We start from the raw sequence: 19,119 nt of genomic DNA, 5'->3' as shown, positions 1-19,119 counted from the left end.
TAGTATTGGGTATAGGTAAGCACTCAGGAAATGGAAGATATTATTCTTCTCATGGGCTAGAGTCACACAGCAGGACTGCCAGGGAGTGGATGACCCTCAGTACCCAAGAAAGGAACGAGCAGCTGCTGGAAGCCTTGTTTGCCCTCTTCTTCGCCCTGTGCCTTTGGATTTGGTGGGCCCCAGCTGACACACCTTATCTCTCTTCAGCGCTGGAGTGGCAGGGCCGAAAGGAGCCCTGCCGGCCTGTGCTCGTGCACCTGCAGCAGGGCCAGATCCGTGTGGTGGACGGCAGGCTCTCCGTGCTCCGTACTGTTCAGTTGCGGCCCCCGCAGCAAGTCAACCTCATTCTGTCCAGCAACCACGGACGCCGTACTCTGCTGCTTAAGATCCCCAAGGAGTATGACTTGGTATGGCCCAGGTGGAGGGGAAGGAACACTGGGTCAGGAGACAGGGCTTCTGGGTTCTTGTCCCTGCTGTAGCACATGGCGGCGCTATACGTTTGAACATGTCTGTCCTGCTCTGGGCTTGCTGGATGATGTGGTCTCCAAAGTCCCTTAATTCTTTGACAGACACAGTCTGCCCTCTTCCTTCCTTAAAACTGCCTGGCTGGTCCTAGCTAGGAGTCCTTGGAAGAAGCTAGGCCCTCTTCCCTGTTCTCTTCTTTCTGGAGCTCATGAATTTTGAGAAATTTGGGAGGGGAGCTAAGTCAGGCTCTGGTGTTTTTATCATCCTATTCTATAGCTCCAGCATAGAATAGAAAGGGAAGGATGGCTTTGCACATGTGCCTCGGAATGCTAACACTCCACTTAGCCTAGCCCTTTTCTGTAAAGAGAGATAATAATATCTCTTTTACAAGACCGTTTTTCCTAGTGACCCCCTCTGGCATGATCCGTGTAAAATGATTGGTTTCGAGAGGCCTTGATAAATGGCTGTTCTCCCTGTTACTGCCCTGTAGGTGCTGCTGTTTAACCTGGAGGAAGAGAGGCAGGCGCTGGTGGAGAACCTCAGGGCAACTCTGAAGGAGAGTGGGCTGAGCTTCCAGGAGTGGGAGCTTCGGGAACAGGAGCTAATGAAGGCAGCTGTGACTCGGGAGCAGCGGAGTCACCTCCTGGAGACCTTTTTCAGGCACCTCTTCTCCCAGGTGTGTCCTCGAGTGTCTGCTTGTGACAATGCCCTTTCTTATGTGAGGCCATGGGATGACCCCAGAAAAAGTCAGAAACCCTGCGTTCTAGGCCCGTAATTAATTTTATTGCAATTTTGCCCAAGTCACCTGATCCTTCTGTCAGGAAATGCTCCCTCCCAGGCCCCCACCCCAGGGAGGTGATGCTCAGGAAGGGGGTTTTCTGCATTTGTCATTTCTCTGTCTACTTAGGGCAGCCCAAGCTTTCTTTCCTGATTCATCTCAATCTGCCCAGAAGGTTGTAGAAGCCCAGATGAAGACAAACAATGTGGGGACTAGGGAAGTCCTGGCTCCACCCCTCTCCGGGGGAGTGCAGCTGTCAGAGGCCACCAGGGAGCATTCATGCCCATCTTACTTACTTCTGAGAGTCATTGGGAGGACATGGGGAAACAAGATAGAGAGAAATGGAAGGACTGAAGTCCATGTCTGGCATGGAATAAAGGCAGCTGGGGAGCAGCACAGTGCAGTGGAAGGTGCACGGGAGATGGATGATAAATACATCATGATCTTCCCACTGGGAAGATGAGACACACGTAGAATGAGTGACCAAGAATGAGGCTACAACGGTGATCTGGGAAATGAGTGGTCTAAGAGATCAGAAAAGGTAGTAAGCCTTCAGGCAGGAGTAAAATCATGGTGGGGGTAAGATAGAAAGCTCTGAAAGGTTGGAAAAGTTTTGACTCAGAAAAAGGGGTAGGAAGGATTGGGGAGAGGTGCCCATGAAAGATCAGAAAAATTAATACTTGAGAAGTAGCGGGCTTGACTAACTGGGGGGAAGATTCATGAGGTGTTTTTATTTGCCAAGCTGGCTCCAACACATGGCAACCTATGTCCAACAAACAAAACATTGCCTAGCCCTGTACCATCCTCATGATCCCTAATATGTTTGGGTCTATTGTTTCAAGCCATCTCACTGAGGATTTCTCTCATTTTAGCTGACTTTCTATTTTACCAAACATCATGTCCATTTCTTGCAATTGAGTTCATGAAGGGAAGCTGCTATTTAATGAGCATATACTATGCACCAGGCACATGTCTTAAGTCATTTGATTTTTGAATAAGTTGAACTTGAGCATGCACAAGGACAGAGAGAGACCCAAGGCAGCGCAGGCTGGGTGGATTGACAGCAAGCGCCTTTAAAGACTCATTGGCAGCCTTTAGCTGGTGACTCATTGCAGGGCCTGTACAGGACATGGGCACCACACACAGTTCATATGCATCAAAAATATGGACATTCCTGCTGTGTTTTGGGGGTGACTGCCAGACCTTTATGTGTGCTTTCAACTTTTCAAAACATTTCCCACACAACTTCTCTTGTTGCTTCTTACAATCACGCTGTGAGATAAGTAGGGCAGATGAGGAAATGGATCCTAGACAATTGAAGAAACTTGTATGAGGTCATGAAGCGAGCAGGTGGCAAAGTTGGGACATGAACCTAGTTCTCTTGCCTCTAGCCCTAGGCTCTTTCCACTAAATTACCTTGTTTGAAGCAATAAGGTTGCTTGGACTAATGGGGCTTGGGCTAGGAGCGCTAAAGCTGACAGGCAGGAAAGACAGGCCCTGTGGCCTGCAGCCTGCCTGTCCTCCCCACACTGGGCAGTCCCTGGGTAGGCTGGAGAGGGCCTGTGATGAGAATGTCCCTTTGCCAAGCCCAACTTTCCCTCAGCCCAGCTGAGGGCTTGTCTTTAGTCAGAACTCTTTTCAATACAAGTTACTCTGAGCATGCAGGATGTCTGAGAAAATCCAAAGGAAGGAACCAGGAAGGGGAAAGCTGCCAGCAGACAAGCCGGCTCCTCCCTTAGGCTGCCTCAGCTTCCTCTGTACCTTTGCTTCCTTCTGTCCACAACTTCTGAGTTTACTTGTATTCAGGTCAAGACAGAAGACTGGCTGAGAACTCTTGGTATGAATTCTAGAATACTCTGAATTCCTTGAGTTCCAGATCCCCAACATGAGTCAAGAGCACATCTCTCGTCCAGTTAGCTAACGTACAGAGCCTGGCCTCTGTAAACTAAACATGACCGCAGGGACCCACCCACAGGGCTGATGGGGTAGTGATTAAGGGAAGGGACCTGCACAGACACCTCAAAAAGTGGTTCCTATGAGACTAAATTGGCCTTCAAGTCAACAAAAGCTTGTCTTCTCACCCTCCCTTTGCCACTGCCCAAGTGCAGGTGCTGGACATTGACCAGGCAGATGCAGGGACCCTGCCCCTGGACTCCTCGCACAAGGTCCGGGAGGCCCTGACATGTGAGCTGAGCAGGGCTGAGTTTGCCGAGTCTCTGGGCCTCAAGCCCCAGGACATGTTTGTGGAGTCCATGTTCTCTCTGGCCGACAAGGATGGCAATGGTTACCTGTCCTTCCGGGAGTTCCTGGACATCCTGGTGGTCTTCATGAAAGGTGAGGGGGGGATGGAATGATTGTCCAGCAAGAGGATGGACAAGGACTGGGAAGGGAGGCCAGAGTGGGACTAATTTGTTGTTATTGGAGCTAGGGCAGCACTGGGGGCAGGTCTGGGAACACCCAGGTCGGGGTGAGGAAGCAGAGGGAGCCTCTGCTGTGTATACAGCATTGGGCCACACTGGTGTGAGGCTCCTTTGAGCCAGTCTGGGGGTTCAGGCAGATGACCCTGGATTCCTCAAGGTTTCCTCCTTCTCCCAGGCTCCCCTGAGGAAAAGTCTCGCCTTATGTTCCGCATGTACGACTTCGATGGGAATGGTCTTATTTCTAAGGACGAGTTTATCAGGATGCTAAGGTTAGTCCTGTGGGACAGTCAGAAAACAAGGGCTGCTGGGGGAAGGAGGTGGGACATAAAGGAGGGAACGAAGGGATAAAGACCAGGGGCCTTCTTCTTACCTATATAACCAGAAACTTAGCACTAATAGGTGACTTGGGATGCAGTCAATCCATCTGGGCCCCTCCTTCTATGTAGGCAATGAAGGCCTAGTACGATGGTCATTCTGGGACCAAGGCCCCTCCTCAGGGGCTAAGGGCTCCCCTCATCCCTAACCCCAGGTCCTTCATCGAGATCTCCAACAACTGCCTGACCAAGGTCCAGCTGGCCGAGGTGGTGGAGTCCATGTTCCGGGAGTCAGGCTTCCAGGACAAGGAGGAGCTGACTTGGGAGGACTTCCATTTCATGCTGAGGGACCACGACAGTGAGCTCCGCTTCACTCAGCTCTGTGTCAAAGGTGAGGTGGCCTGATGGCTAAGGTCAACTTAGCCATCTGTTCAGTAGGCACAATGCCTAAGTCCCACATACTTTGAGAAGACTGCAAAATGCTCTATTTGAAAATCAGAAGAAAATGTGCAGTGTTGTGTGTGTGGTGTTCTTATTCTTATTTTGTGTGCCATTATATCCCCTGGCGTTGTTGTTGTTAACTGCCATCATGTCGGTTCTAAATCAGAGTGACCCTGTATAGGGTTTTTGAGGAGGGGCTAGAGGGTTTGAGATCAGTGGTCCAGTGTTTATCCTATAGCACCACACCAGGACTGGAATAGTGCTCAGTACATGTCCTCCTCCTTCTTCCTGCCCCACCAGTGTCTGACTCAGGTGGGTGGGAGCTAGAGTCAGTGAGGAGTGCAGAGGTAGCAGGCAGAGGATTTGTCTCCCGCTTGCTCTGAGCTGTTGTGACGTCTTCTGAGTTTAGACATTTCAGTGGGACATGTTGAGACTAAACACAGCCCCTCCCTGGATTATGAGTACTTGAGGGGGCAAGTGAGTCAAGACCCGGATGTGCCTCAGGTCAGGGCTTCCCTTATCCAGGGGCTGAGGGGAGTAGGGAGAGTTGGTAGATAGGAGACCTGGCACTCCCTATTCCAGTTTTCTCCTTTCCCAGGCAGCCTGGGCAGCGGGGCTCCTGGGTAAGGGCAGACACATCCTAAAATATCCAGCCCCTGCCTGGATTAGAAGGAGTCCTGGTGTGGCACTGTGGGTTAATGTACCAGACAGACTTCAAAGAAAGTTAGCATTGAGTATATTGTTTTGTTTGCTTTTAACAGATGTTCTGATTTGTTGTTTCTCACAAGTTTTATATTTTTAAAAATATTAAGGTGTGAGAATAGTATAACCAAAAAAAATGGTACAACCAACATCCTTTTGCCCTCCACCTAGGTTTGCCAATTGTTACTATTTGCCGCAGTTTTTGTTTGCTGAACCATTTGAGAGTTAGTATAGACATCTATCTGTACTTTGCTTTTTAACACCCTGGTTTCATTAAGTTCAATTCAGTCACTTTTGGCTTCTGGACTGTAAACCAGGTTAATCTTAGGGTTGGTTTAGCACTTGGAAGTTACCTGGAGATTCCCAGGCCTGCTGTGAGAACCTAGATTTACAACTCAGTCCTGCCCTGCCTCTCAGCTCTCAGCCCAGACAAGGCGGATCCTCCTTTTTCCCCTAACATTTTATTATGAACATTTTCAAACACAGAAGAGTTGTAAGAATTTTACAGTGATTCCCATATACCCACAACCTAGATTTAACTCCTGGGAGATTTTTAAGCCAGAGGGTTTTTACACATGGCTTTTGTGGTGAGATGGGATAAGAAGATTGGTTATATAAGATTTCTGAAGTAGGTGTCCTGGTGTGGTGCTGTAGGATAAGCACTGAACTGCGAGCTGGATTTGAACCCTGAAATCCTATACAGGGTTGCAAGTTGTAGCCAATTCTTTAACAACAACAGCAACCACTCCATGAATGGAACTGAAGGTGAATACTCATGCCCAGGGGAGCCTGGCTGGCCAATTTTGTTTCAGGCCTCCTCCCTGCCCACTGTGGCTGGGTCCAGCTCCCATTAGGAACAAGGGCAGGGGCCTGGGCACCCAGAGGCAAGGTCTTCACAGGTCTGGGGCCCTCTGAAGCATATGGGCATGGACATGGAACAATGTCATTAAGTCTGGCCCGCCTGGACTCTGGGTCCTGAGCTGCCTCCAAGCCCAACTCTGCATTGCAGGTGTGGAGGTACCTGAAGTCATCAAGGACCTCTGCCGGCGTGCCTCCTACATCAGCCAGGAGAAGCTCTGGTGAGCCTGCAGCTTTTCCAGAGGGTAGGAGTGGGGAGTTGCCCTTTCTTTCCCCAGGATGATTGGGACCAGGACTGCCACTGGTCCTTCGATTACCTTTGTACAAATTAGAAAAGGGTGGCTATTACTCTAGGTGGATACAGCACTACCCCAGGGCATGTGACTTGGTAAGCCAGATGGATTTCAGTGTTCATTTACTGCCTGCGCCAGATGTCCATGTCAAGGATACAGCCATTTGTGGTGGCCTTGCCTGGACTCCCGGGACTCAACTCACTCCTTCACTAGGCCTCTGTCTCCGGGAAAGTGACAGAATCAGTCTGGAGGTAGACCAGGGGCAGCAAGGGATGGGGTGGCTAGGTGGTCAGGGTCCTATCTCCTGCCATTTCTGCCTTAGTCCTTCTCCCAGAGTGAGTGCCCGCTGTAACCGCCACCTCGGGGCTGAGCTGACATCACAGAGGCCGCAGTGTTCCATGGACACAGACCCGCCCCAGGAGATTCGAAGGAGATTTGGCAAGAAGTAGGTCTTTCCCTCCTCTTAACTCCAGGCAGTTCATCCCATCCCTTCAGCAAACAGACGTTGATATTCAGGCTTAGCACTGGGGGGCATAAGCTCAAGACCATCACAATCCAGAGGGAGTCTGATACATTGCTAATACCAACGTTCCCCTGATAAATGTTATAATGGGAGTAAGAGCAAGGGGCTTTGAAGTTCTGAGGACATGCCCACCTTTGTCTGGGAGGTCAAGGAAGGCTTCTTGGAGGAAAGAAAGTTGGAGTCTCCAGTAAAAACTGATGGAGGTTGGCAGCTACAGCTGGGAAGGGAGAGGACTGTTTTGAGTGTGAGTGGACCCTAGGCTACACAGAGCGCATCCTCTGGGATGAGCTGACACATTAGTAGCAACTTAGGGTGGCTGCTCCTTACAGACACCCAGCCTGTGGAGTGCTGTATAGCCTTTGTTGGGGGGTGGGGCCTGCTTGGCCCGACCCTTTCAGCTCACCTACCTCTCTAGGGAGCAAGGTACCACTGGCATTGGGTCCTATGAGGATTGAAGGCCAAGGCTCTCTGTCTCCCAGGGTAACGTCGTTCCAGCCACTGCTGTTCACTGAGGCGCACCGAGAGAAGTTTCAACGCAGCCGCCGTCACCAGACTGTGCAGCAGTTTAAACGCTTCGTTGAGAACTACCGGCGCCACATTGGCTGCGTAGCCGTGTTTTATGCCATCGCTGGGGGGCTTTTCCTGGAGAGGGCTTACTGTGAGTGCCAGGCCGCCTGGGGCGGGGCTGGCGATGAGTGACATCCCTGGGGTTGGAGCCTATGTGAAAAGGCCCGTTCCAGGCAAGGCCAGCAATAAGGGATAGTTGACTGGGGGTGGCGGACGACCCCTGGCGTGGGACCTGCTAGAATGAAGTCCCGTCGGGGAAGGCCTGTTGTGAGTGGGCCAGCTTTAAGCCTCTCGCCTGCCTGGACCCCCTCTCCAGACTATGCCTTTGCCGCACACCACAAGGGCATCACGGACACCACCCGTGTGGGCATCATCCTGTCCCGGGGCACAGCAGCCAGCATCTCCTTCATGTTCTCTTACATTCTGCTCACCATGTGCCGTAACCTCATCACCTTCCTGCGGGAGACCTTCCTCAACCGCTACGTGCCCTTCGATGCCGCTGTGGACTTCCATCGCCTCATAGCCTCCACTGCCATCATCCTCACAGGCAGGGTGTCCCGGGGAGTCTTCCCATGCTTCCCCAGCCCTTGTTGGCCTCCCCTGCTCTGAGCGCCCCTTCCCCATCTTCTTGTTCTTTGATGTTGTTTGTTCTTTCCTGCTAGTCCCTGAGGCCTTCGCTCCTTTTTTATGTGCTTTTCTTACCATTTTTCACTCTACCTGCATTTAATGACATGTTAGATGTCCTTCTCAACAAGGATGGAGTTGACCAAGGTAATCAAAAACTAAGAGCCCCTCACTGCCCTGTGAGTGCCTCTACTTGTATTTTCAAAGGCACTTCACCAGCCTCCAGCTGACAAGTTCCTATTACTCCAGAATACTGCACATAATGTATTCTCATCCCCTGGGATGTTTATATTGTAAAACATGACTGTGACAGCAACCAAAGGAATGAGCTTCTACTGCTGTAATTTCAGACTCATGTGGTTATATTCACGTATGGTGTGTATATTGGGGGCAGGAATGAAAGCAATTGATTGGAGATGGGAATCCCACACTTTAGGGTTCTTCCTCAACTGTGCTTGGCCATGGTCTTCCACTTTGGGCTGAATGAGTTAAGTTCCCTCCACACCACTAGATGTCTGAGGCTCACTCGTACTCTTCCTGGTCTTCCGTAGTTCTACACAGTGCTGGCCACGTGGTGAATGTGTACCTGTTCTCCATCAGCCCTCTCAGTGTCCTGTCCTGCCTCTTCCCTGGCTTCTTCCATAATGATGGGTAAGTGTGTGTGAGTATAGCAAGGGGGTAATCGTTTTGGATGGAAAGAAGCAAATTCTCTTGGCCCAGAGGAGAGTATTAGCTCTCAGGATATGTGAGAGAAGCTCAGTGACCAGCCCAAGCCCCAATGCAATATCTGGGTTGGGTGCCTACTCTGGAGGGTCATTTCTGGAAATCCCAGGGCTCTTAGGGTTCTTCCTTCTCCACAGGTCCGAGTACCCCCAGAAATACTACTGGTGGTTCTTCCAGACTGTGCCAGGTAAGAGTCCTGCTTTGTGAAATTGCTGGGCCTGGCTCACGCTTTAGGCTCTGGGTTCTGTCTGCTACTGGGCAGCCCAGGTTCCCTCATCTCTGAGAAAGCTGAGAGCTGCACTCTCCAGACCAGGAGATTCTGCCTTCCTCATCCTCTCCAGAGTGTGACTGGGCTCCCGCCCCCACTGTGCACTAGTTTCTCTTTCTGTGAAATGAAAGTGGACTCCCCCCCCCCATACACATCTACCATGACAGAGGCCCCAAATGTCTGGGGGAGGGACCAGGCTCTTTGTCAAGCCAGACAAAGCCCAACCTTCCCGTTGTAGTCTGCCTTGAGAAGGGCTGTTTAGGGGCATATTCGTAACTCCCCATAATCACTCATTTTAGAGCTATTAGCTGTGAATCTATTCAAACTCTTCTTGAACCTATTTGTATTTCCAGTCTGTTCCCTCCTTAGGGTAACACATTTCCTACATGCACGCCTCTCTGTGAAACGCAGCATGGGTTTTGTTTTTTTCCCCTTAATCCTAAAATGATCTGCTTTGAACTTCAGAGGGTTCTTGCTAATTCTTGCACTCTGGGATTGATCGGATAATAAGGCTGTGTTCATGCGCTCCTCTCCTTTCAGGACTTTGCAGGCTTTGATTAGATCCCTTCTTAACCTTTGCTTTTCCAAACTGCAGGGCTCTAATCTTCCTAATTTCTGCCTGTCTTCTCCTTGAGCGCCATTCTCCACCCCTCCCATTGCTCCCATCCCCCAGCTCTCTGAGCTGCTTCACATTGCTCTAAGTAAGAGGCCCTCAAACAAACAAACAAAAAGGTCTGAATTGCCCCCAGACTGAGGAGTGCACCCATGCTGCTGAGATCACTTACTGAGGGTCCCACTCAGAGCCCGTGCCAGCCTCATGTCACTCTGAGTGTTGTGGTGGCTAAGTGGAGTAGTGTAGGGACGCGGACCTAGCCTGCGGCCCCTAAGGGCAAGGCCTACGAGTTCCAAGGTCCCAGCATAGACTAGAAGCCCCATGTGTTGGTTCACTCAGCACAGGTTTATGTGAGGCCCGTAGTGTACCAGGCTCCGCACCATGGTCTGGGACTCAATAGGGTTCTTGCTCTTATGGACCTGAAAGGAAAATGACATGAATGGTAATGACACAGACGCTTGAAAAATGACAATGGTGACAAGAGCTATGAAGCACTGGTATGGTGTGTGACTGGAGGGGAACATAGGAGGCTGCGGGGGCTGCAGGGGAGAGATCCTAATGCCTGGAAAACTCAGAAAAGCTCCCCTTTGCCTTTCATATTGTTTGTCTTTCACTCCCAACTTCACACCCCAGGTCTGACGGGCGTGCTGCTGCTCCTGGTGTTGGCCATCATGTATGTCTTCGCCTCCCACCACTTCCGCCGGCGCAGCTTCCGAGGCTTCTGGCTGACCCACCACCTCTACATCCTGCTCTATATCCTGGTGAGGAATTTCGCTGGGCAGGGCCAGGCCATGGGGTCTGGACCAGGCATTATCAGAGTGGCAGGTCTCCATTCCTTTAACTGGAACATCAGGTCTCCATCCCTTTAGTTATTCCAAGTATTCTTTCACTTCCCCACATCCTTCTTAACAAACAGATTAGGATGGGAGCCGCCAGTAGACTGACCGCAATAAGTAGCACTTGGTAGGCTGGCTCCCTGGTGTGGGGTTTGCAGTAGCAGCCTGCTAGGCTCATCTCCTCCTCACTGACACCCCCACATTATTTGGCCCAGCCAATGTTTCCCCACTTTGGGAATCAGGTTTTGGCTCCTGGGTGGACCTCCTCTACTCTGGGGAGCCTCACCCTTTTAGAGGAACATAGTTCAAATGGGTTCTGCCACTTTCGTTCTGATCCTGCTTTTGGGGTTGTTCATTACCCCATCTGGCTAAGTGTCACCTGTAAAGTTAATACTGTTGTTGTTGTTAAATACTGTCGAGTCGGTTCCAACTCACAATGACCCTGTATAGGGTTTCCAAGGAGCAGCTGGTGGGTTTGAACTGCCAACCTTGTGGTTCGCAGTCCAGTGCTGATCCTACAGCGCCACACATAGGCTTGATCAAAATGTCTCCACTTGGACCTTTGGCAAAATGGATTTTGAAGACACCACCTTCCCTCCTTCCTTCTCCTTAGCTTAGGCCCCTTCCTTCACTTTCCCTCTATTTTCCTCTCGTCTTCCTTTCCTCATTCCCCTGGGCTTGTTATCAGCTGCTTCAGGGGGTCAGTTCCAGAGCTGACCCTTGTGCCATGGCTCTGCTTGCCTACTTTGCTCATGGACAGAGGCAGCTTCCCAGAGGCCACCTTAAGGGCCTCAGTGAGAAGCTAAACCAAGACCCAAGGCTCTAGTGGTCCCCAATAGTTGCTGTCTTGGCTGCTAAACTTCAAGAAGTCCAGAGCCATATGGCGGCAGTATCTCCTGTCTTCAGGCAGAATTGCACACAAGGCTTTCCCAAGTCCTGGGACAAAGGGAGAAAGCCCACCATTGTCACTGAGGCTGGTTTCTGTTGTCAAACCTGCTTCCTCCCAGGTATAGTTCTCACCTCACTGATATGTAGGAAGACCTGTTTCCATCTTGCCTCAGCCCTTCATGGTTCTTAAGATGACTACCCACCCAGTCTGGCTTTGGACAGTTCCTAGAACTGAGTTGTTTATTTTAGATCCTTCTTTGGAAGTTGTGGCTAATTTATCCCACCCAGCTGGCTGATGGGTGGAGACCTAATGTCCTAGGTTACTGTTTGGTTGGGGGTGGAGATTATGTTCTTGTACTTGGTAACGAAGCAGCTTCTTTAAACCAGCTACAAGGTCCAGAAGAACTATCAGTCTGGCTTCCTGGGCCAAGAACCCCTTCCTGATTTATCCCAGAGTTGTGGCATCAGAGCTGCCCTTCTGCTAGCAGGGAAGACTTGATGTCAGAAAAGCGCAGCCCTTAGCTTGGGCAGTCCTAATCCTGGAAGCTTGGGAGCAGCTCACCTGGGGGCAGACAAGGACCCTCTTCTTTCCAACTGTGTGTGTGTTGGGGGTGGAGGTGGGGTGTCCAGGCTCCCAATCCTGCCTAGAGAGGGCGGGGGCTAGCAAGAACGTCAGAAGATGAGCTGGCTGGCTGCTCCCCAACCCCTTAGCCAACCCTGACTCTGCAGGGCTTTGCGGTAAAACCAACACAAAATAGAATGTATAAACAGAGGAATGTGAAGTCACCCGGTCATTGTAGTCTGCCTAGTTGAATGCTCAGAAAGCCTTGGGGGCAAGCACAGGCTCCACAGTAAAAGAGGAACTTGGAGAAAGGAGGGCCAGTTCATGGAAGGTCTCAGAGAGATTTAAGTTAGTCCTGTAGGGAAAGTTCAAGAATTTGGAAGCATTCAGCTGGGGGGAAGGGAAACTGACTGAAGAGCAGGATTGAGTTGAACAGGTATCAGGTAAGAGTCTAGTACACTAGTTCTGTACTAAACCCAGCTGCAGAAGGGGAGACCTCTGCCCGCTACCTTTGAGGAATTTAAATACGTGCCACACACATAAAATCATCAGCATGAATAGACAGCATGCTATTGACTGCTGGCCTTGATGTCCATGCTGTAGGAGTTTATCAAAGGAGTTTCTTCTGGGTTAAACTGGTTGGGGAAGGCTTTGGGGAGGAGATAGAACTTGGGTCAGGCCTTAAGAATAGATAAACTGAGGCAGAGTGGAAACTGAAGAACATTCCAAGTAGAACGAACACAGGTGTGGAGGTAGGAATGCTGATCGAGCAGAGGAGACAGCCTGGCTGTGAATGGCCACAGGGTGGTGGACATGTGTAGGCTGCCTTGAAGCTGAGGGGCTATGGCTTAGTTGAGAGGCCATACCACATGGGAGAATGTACAAAGAGAAGAGCAAAGGAGGAAGAAATCAGACTTGAGTAACACCCATTCTTGGGGGTGGAGAAGGAACGGTGCCAGCCATGGCCTGAGTGAAACAGCATGGGTGCAGAAGCCAGAGGAGGAGATGGTGGGAAGGAATGCCACAGACTGCAAAAGGTGGTAGTGATGTAAAGGAGTGTCAGAAAGGTAGTGTCAGAAAGGAGGCCTGGGGTTTGGCTCTTTGTGGGTCTGGTGAGTCCTCAGTGAGCCAAGTCCTGAGGAGTGGATGTCAGGCTGACCAGAACTCAGGAACAAGCAAAGAGAGGGTTGAGGTTAGGCAGGTCATGTCTGGTTACTCGTTAGATAAACAAGCTTTTTTGAGAAAGTACCAGAGCTACATGATAACCTGTCAGTCATTTCATGGAGAGGAGACAGTAGTTAGTGTTTTTAGTCTCCAAAAGGAGAGGGTAAGTTGGGAAAACTCCTTTCATCGACTCAACAGTTATTATTATTATTTTAATGTTTTATTGTGAATTATGTGATAGTTTACATGGGAGAACATGAGTCTTACATTCATCCTATCATATATTGTTTCATTGTTATGGTTACAATCCCCTCCATGCATCATCAACCAACCAAAGGGCATACACTACAAGCCTGCCCCCCAGTTGTCAGCACACAGTCCCTCTCCCTCTCTGGTTCTAAAGTCCCCAGCTGCTCCATCTCTCCATGTCATCGTCTCTGCCTCCATCTCTGGCATCACTGAGTAGGGTTCCCTCTCTCTGCTCTTCTCCCATGATGGTCCCAGGGACCTTCCGCTCCTAGACTGCAAAGTTAATCACTCCCCTCCTTGCTACAAAACGTCTACCTTTACATTTCTAACCCTCACAAGCAGTCCTGATAACTATTGTTCACTATTGTATCACAAGAGACCCATCCGCATTTCATTTCATCAGCCCCACCTAGACAACTGGATACTACTCAGTGGAGATTCTACCTTCCTTCATGCCCTCTGAATCTAGGTTTCCTCTTGAAATCTTGTAAGCCAGTCACTTCTTGCCCATTTTGGGTAGCCAATGTCCAAGTTGCCCATCCCTGCCTACTCTGTGTATGGAGGGGATGGGAATGATCCTTGCTGTAAGGATTTGTCCCCTTTTGAACTACTGCATCCATAGGTGTAGGGCAAGTTCATCAAATTGTATCAGATTACTCTTTTTTTCCTCTTCTTTCTTCTTCTGGTTGAGCTCTGATCATCCAGTCATTGAAGTTAGGTCAAGTGGGTATTATCTGCAAGTGTGGGTGTTCTTGTGCATATGCCCTCTCTTCTTATCAGCTGGATGCTTCACTCTCCACTCTAGTCCTCTGTGGCTATGTCACTGACTCTGGGCCCAAGTCGACTCAACTATTATTGAATGCCTAAGCACTGGACCACAAGGAGCTCTGGTAGCATAGTGGTTACTAGTCTGGCTACTAACCTCAAGGTCAGCAGTTTGAAACTACCAGCCATTCCACAGGAGAAAGAAGAGACTTTCTACTTTCAAAGATTTACAGAAACTCCATGCAGGGTCACTATGAGTTGGAATCAACTCCATGGCATACCACCACCACCAAGCACTGGACCACAAGGTGTTTGAACTGAAAGCCAGTGATTCAAACTTACCAGCTGCTCCTCAGAAACCCTATACAAGGTCACTATGAGTTGGAACCAACTCAAAAGCACTTAACAACAACACCATATGCCAGGCAGAAACCTCAAGAGCTGAGAGTATCGATGGAAACAAATGGGTACAGTTTTTCCTCCTACAGTCCAGGAGGGAAAAGAGCAGTGAGCCTTAAGTGAGTGAGCAAAAAGGACTGTGGCTGATGACAAGTGCTCTGAAGGGAGATGTAGCGAGAACTGAGGGAAGGCCAGCAGAGGTGACATTTCTGCTGAGGCCTGAAGAATGAGAGGGAGCCATGGAAGACCCTGGGGAAGTTGCCAGGCAGAGACCCTGAAGCAGAAAGCACTTGCCCGGTTTGAGGAACAGAGATGGGGAGACATTGGAGAGTAAAGCGTGTCAAGGCCTTACAGTGTGATGGGAAGTCCTCTAAGGCTTCTTGAACTAGAGGCAATCATGATGACTTCTTAATAAAGTCATACTGGCTGCCTTGGAGACACTGGGTCACAGGGGGGCAAGAGTAGCAATGAAAGACCCGTTAGGCAGCTACTGCTGTGAGTCCATGTGAGAGACCATATGGCTTGGTCTAGGGTGGTGTCATGGAGCCAACTTGACACCAGGTAGAGATACAGGGAAGTGGTTGGACTCTGTGTTTTCAAAGAAGTCTCATTCATCATGGAACATTTTTGAGGATGGAGTTGAGAGTGGATAGATTTTGGAGCCTGGGAGAAGCATTGCACATGGTGAGGTAGGGGTTGGGCGTGTTGGGGTGGGGGGTGGGGGGGTGCAGGGATCTAAGGCCTGAGCTAGCCTCAGACCCTGTTGTGAATGTGGCTGGGTCTGAGCTGTACTAACTGACCACGTCTGCAGCTCATCATCCACGGCAGCTTCGCCCTGATTCAGATGCCCCGTTTCCACATCTTCTTCCTGGTGCCGGCACTCATCTATGTGGGAGACAAGCTGGTGAGCTTGAGCCGGAAGAAGGTGGAGATCAGCGTGATGAAGGCAGAGCTGCTGCCCTCAGGTATAAGTCTGGAGGCTGTCATGGGACCAGCTTGGTGGTACTGGCAGGCCAAGGCCAGAGCCTGGACCATGACATCTGGCCTGGCCTAGTGAAGGTGGCTCGAGGACTTGGGGTCACAGGGGCAAGGGAGTTGGCAAGAGAAGCTCTTTGTCAGGTAACCCAAGTGTGTCTCTTGAAACAGAGGGAGAACCCAGGCCTGTGTGCCCCTTGCCCCTGTTGACCACCAGCCCTTGGGTGGGCTTGGCCTGTGGGATATAAATGCTTCAGGAAGTGGGGGGAGCTTTGGGTGGAAGGACTGGAGGCCACAATATTACTGGGTTCTAAGTAACAGCCCTTTGCCCACCACCCCTCCCCAGGAGTAACCCACCTGCGGTTCCAGCGGCCCCAAGGCTTTGAGTACAAGTCAGGGCAGTGGGTGCGGATCGCCTGCCTGGCTCTAGGGACCACTGAATACCACCCCTTCACACTCACCTCCGCTCCCCATGAGGACACGCTCAGTCTGCACATCCGGGTGGCTGGGCCCTGGACCACCCGCCTGAGGGAGATCTACTCACCCCCAGCTGGCGACAGCAGTGCCAGATACCCAAAGGTACCCAGACCCAAGCCAGGCGTGTCATGTGCTCCCACATCCCCTTATCAGCCTTGGCCCTACAGTCCCAGATTCCCCACTGCCTTCTCCCCTTCCCCCATTGGATGACTGGTTGTTCCCAATAATGCCACAAGGTGTCCTTTTCCCTGCCTCCCCAAGTGTAACCCAAATCAACCCCTTTTCTGCAGCTGTACCTTGATGGGCCATTTGGAGAAGGCCACCAGGAATGGCATAAGTTTGAGGTGTCAGTGCTGGTGGGAGGGGGCATTGGGGTCACCCCCTTTGCCTCCATCCTCAAAGACCTGGTCTTCAAGTCATCAGTCAGCTGCCAAGTGTTCTGTAAGAAGGTGAGTGCTCCTCCTTACCCCCAGCCATGGCGCCTACTTCCTATCACTGGCCATCTGTCCCTCTCACCTCTGCTTTTGGCCTTCTTGATCTGGGCAAGAGCAAGATCTGAAACCCAGGATAGCTCATATCTGCAGATCCTAAGGATGACGTTGATTCATAGATGACTTTGGGCTCCTGGCTGGTTTACAAAGGCTTCCTCCCTTGGTAGTGGGGTGCCCCATCTAGAATTTGCTCTGAGTCCCTCTATATAGGGTTGGTAGTGCTGGCAGGTCAGCGCCAGAGCCTGGACCATGACATTTGGCCTGGCTTAGTGAAGGTGACTTGAGGACTTAGGGTCACAGGGGCAAGGGAGCAGGCAACAGATGCTCTTTGTCAGGTGACCTAAGTCTTTCTCTGGAAATACAGAGAGGAGGAACCCAGGCCTGTGTGCCCCTTGTCCCTTTTGACCACCAGCCCTTGGGTGGGCTTGGTCCATGGGGTATAAATGCCAGAGTTGGATAGGGGTGAAGAAACCCATTTCCTCTTACAGAGGAGCCCAGCATTTAGAGCACTGTTGGACTGGGGTTAGGGAGAGGGAAGGGCAGGCTTGGGTGGAGCACCAGTGAAACTGGCTTGGCCTTCAAGAGGAAGTGGAGGGAAGGTAGCCAGTCAGGGCTGGTGGGCTGGGCTGGCCCCCTCCACACCAGGCCCCACCAACACTTCCTAGCTTGGGTGGCAAGCCCCTGCTTGCCTCTCTGGGCCTGGTAGGTGAGTTGGGGCCCAGGAATGCAGCAGGCAAAGGCTTAGCCCTCAGGTGCTCAACACTTAGAAGTTGACAGGCAGCTGCCCTCCTCTCCCATCTGCTAGCTCTGCATCTGCTTCTCCCCACCAGGAGGGTTGCCTCCCTCATCCCCAGCCCTACCCTGAGTGAGGCATCAAGACAACTCCCCTCCCCCCTCCCCAGGTGTGTGTGTCTCTCTCTTTTTTTTAATTGTGTTTTGGATGAAAGTTTACAGAGCAAATATAAACACATTTTGTTTCGTAACAAGAGTTGCAATTTCCTCAGTATAACAGTATTCATCCTACTTCCACTCTAGGCTTATCCGTTTTTTTTGTTTTTTTTTTTTGCCATTATTATTATTTTAATATTTTATTGTGAATTATGTGATAGTTTACATGGGAGAACATTAGCTTTACATTCATCCTATCGTATATCATTTCATTGCCATGGTTACAGTCCCCTCCATGCATTATCAAACAACCAAAGGGTAGATCCTGCAGTTTCTCTCAGAGTCTACCCCACCCACTCCCTGAGGCTGCTCTGAGAAACACCCCTCAGCTGGACCCTCTCCCTGTGGGCAGTCTCTAGGTGGGCTCCCAGGAACCTGAGCCAGGCCACTGGAGGGAGGGAGTGGCAGGGCACCTCAGCATGAGGAAGCTGCTTCTCCTAAGAGCAGACCAGCTGCTCACAGTTGCCCAGGGGCCTTTCTCAGTTGTGCTAGATTATCTGTTACACCCACCTCTTCATGCCCCGGGGACAGCTCCATCTCCTGCTTCAGAACCAGGCCGTAGGACACCAAAACACTATTTCCCCAGGCTTTTTGGGGAGAAGCACAGGCTGACTGAGGTCAGAGGGTTCTAATCCTCAGATGGAGACAGAGATGTGGGAAGTCTGAATTGAGCTGGGTCCCAAGCTTGTACCCTGTGCCCCCAGATCTACTTCATCTGGGTGACGAGGACGCAGAGGCAGTTCGAGTGGCTGGCTGACATCATCCGGGAGGTGGAGGAGAATGACCACCAGGACCTGGTGTCCGTGCACATCTATATCACCCAGCTGGCCGAGAAGTTTGACCTCAGGACAACCATGCTAGTACGTCAGGGTCAGCAGGCAAGGCAGCTCTGTAAGTGTGTGGGTGGAAGTATTGGTGGGCTAAGGCAGGATACCACAGAGTACGTAGGTTGACAGGTAGGCCCAGTTGTTAGGTGGTTCAGAGCTGGTGGCTCAGATCTTAGGTCTCCCAGCCCCCCACTGTGGGTAGGCTCTTGCTGGATATTAACCCTGGTTGTGCCTGGTCTGACCTGTACCTTCTCCCCCAGTACATCTGTGAGCGGCACTTCCAGAAGGTGCTAAACCGGAGTCTGTTCACCGGCCTGCGCTCCGTCACCCACTTTGGCCGACCCCCCTTTGAACCCTTCTTCAATTCCCTGCAGGAGGTCCACCCACAGGTTAGTCCCCACCTCATGTGCAGAGTCTCTTCACATTTATCACCTTTATCAGGGAAGAAATAGGTTGCTGATGAGAATCCATCCCTTGGGAGACTGGTGAGGATAATGGAATGGAAAAGGCTAGGTAGGGGTTGGGACTTGCCACCTCTGAAGCCATGATGCCTTCAGAAGGAAGAGCTCAGTGACTGAGCTAGCCCGAACCATCAGCTCAGAGTTCCCCTCACCCTGGACACTGAGCTAATTACCATAAACACTGGTCTGGCCCTCAGTGACACTGAGCTATCCCTTAACTTGAGCATTGATTAACCTGGCCCTATCAGACTCACTCATCTCTGCCAAGAAATTTGGAAGACAACTATCTGGCTGACTGATTGGAAGAGATCAATATTTATGCCCATTCCAAAGAGAGGTGACCCAACAGAATGCGGAAATCATCGAACAATCTTTGATATCTCAAGTGAGTAAATTTTGCTAAAGGTAATAAAGAAACGGCTACAATCATACATTGACAGAGAACTTCCAGAGGTTCAAGCTGGATTCAGAAGAGGCCGTGGAACGAG

At 50.8% G+C, this 19,119-nt stretch overlaps 1 protein-coding gene across 1 annotated transcript in view; it reads left to right on the top strand.

The window, feature by feature from the left end:
- DUOX1 (dual oxidase 1) overlaps positions 1-19,119 on the top strand; it is a 34,498-nt gene that overhangs the window by 12,429 nt on the left and 2,950 nt on the right. Inside the window, exons 16-32 of the mRNA XM_006831695.1 lie at positions 208-407; positions 956-1,141; positions 3,352-3,577; positions 3,839-3,932; positions 4,193-4,368; positions 6,130-6,199; positions 6,594-6,716; positions 7,274-7,452; positions 7,678-7,908; positions 8,537-8,636; positions 8,846-8,895; positions 10,223-10,350; positions 15,264-15,417; positions 15,774-16,006; positions 16,195-16,353; positions 18,048-18,203; positions 18,431-18,559. Coding sequence (XP_006831758.1) covers positions 208-407; positions 956-1,141; positions 3,352-3,577; positions 3,839-3,932; positions 4,193-4,368; positions 6,130-6,199; positions 6,594-6,716; positions 7,274-7,452; positions 7,678-7,908; positions 8,537-8,636; positions 8,846-8,895; positions 10,223-10,350; positions 15,264-15,417; positions 15,774-16,006; positions 16,195-16,353; positions 18,048-18,203; positions 18,431-18,559 — 2,594 coding nt within the window. The remainder of the gene's footprint in view (positions 1-207; positions 408-955; positions 1,142-3,351; positions 3,578-3,838; positions 3,933-4,192; positions 4,369-6,129; positions 6,200-6,593; positions 6,717-7,273; positions 7,453-7,677; positions 7,909-8,536; positions 8,637-8,845; positions 8,896-10,222; positions 10,351-15,263; positions 15,418-15,773; positions 16,007-16,194; positions 16,354-18,047; positions 18,204-18,430; positions 18,560-19,119) is intronic.

The sequence above is a fragment of the Chrysochloris asiatica genome, unplaced genomic scaffold (assembly GCF_000296735.1).
Source record: "Chrysochloris asiatica unplaced genomic scaffold, ChrAsi1.0 scaffold00004, whole genome shotgun sequence".
Taxonomy (NCBI): domain Eukaryota; kingdom Metazoa; phylum Chordata; class Mammalia; order Afrosoricida; family Chrysochloridae; genus Chrysochloris; species Chrysochloris asiatica.
This window is presented reverse-complemented; position numbering and strand designations above follow the sequence as displayed.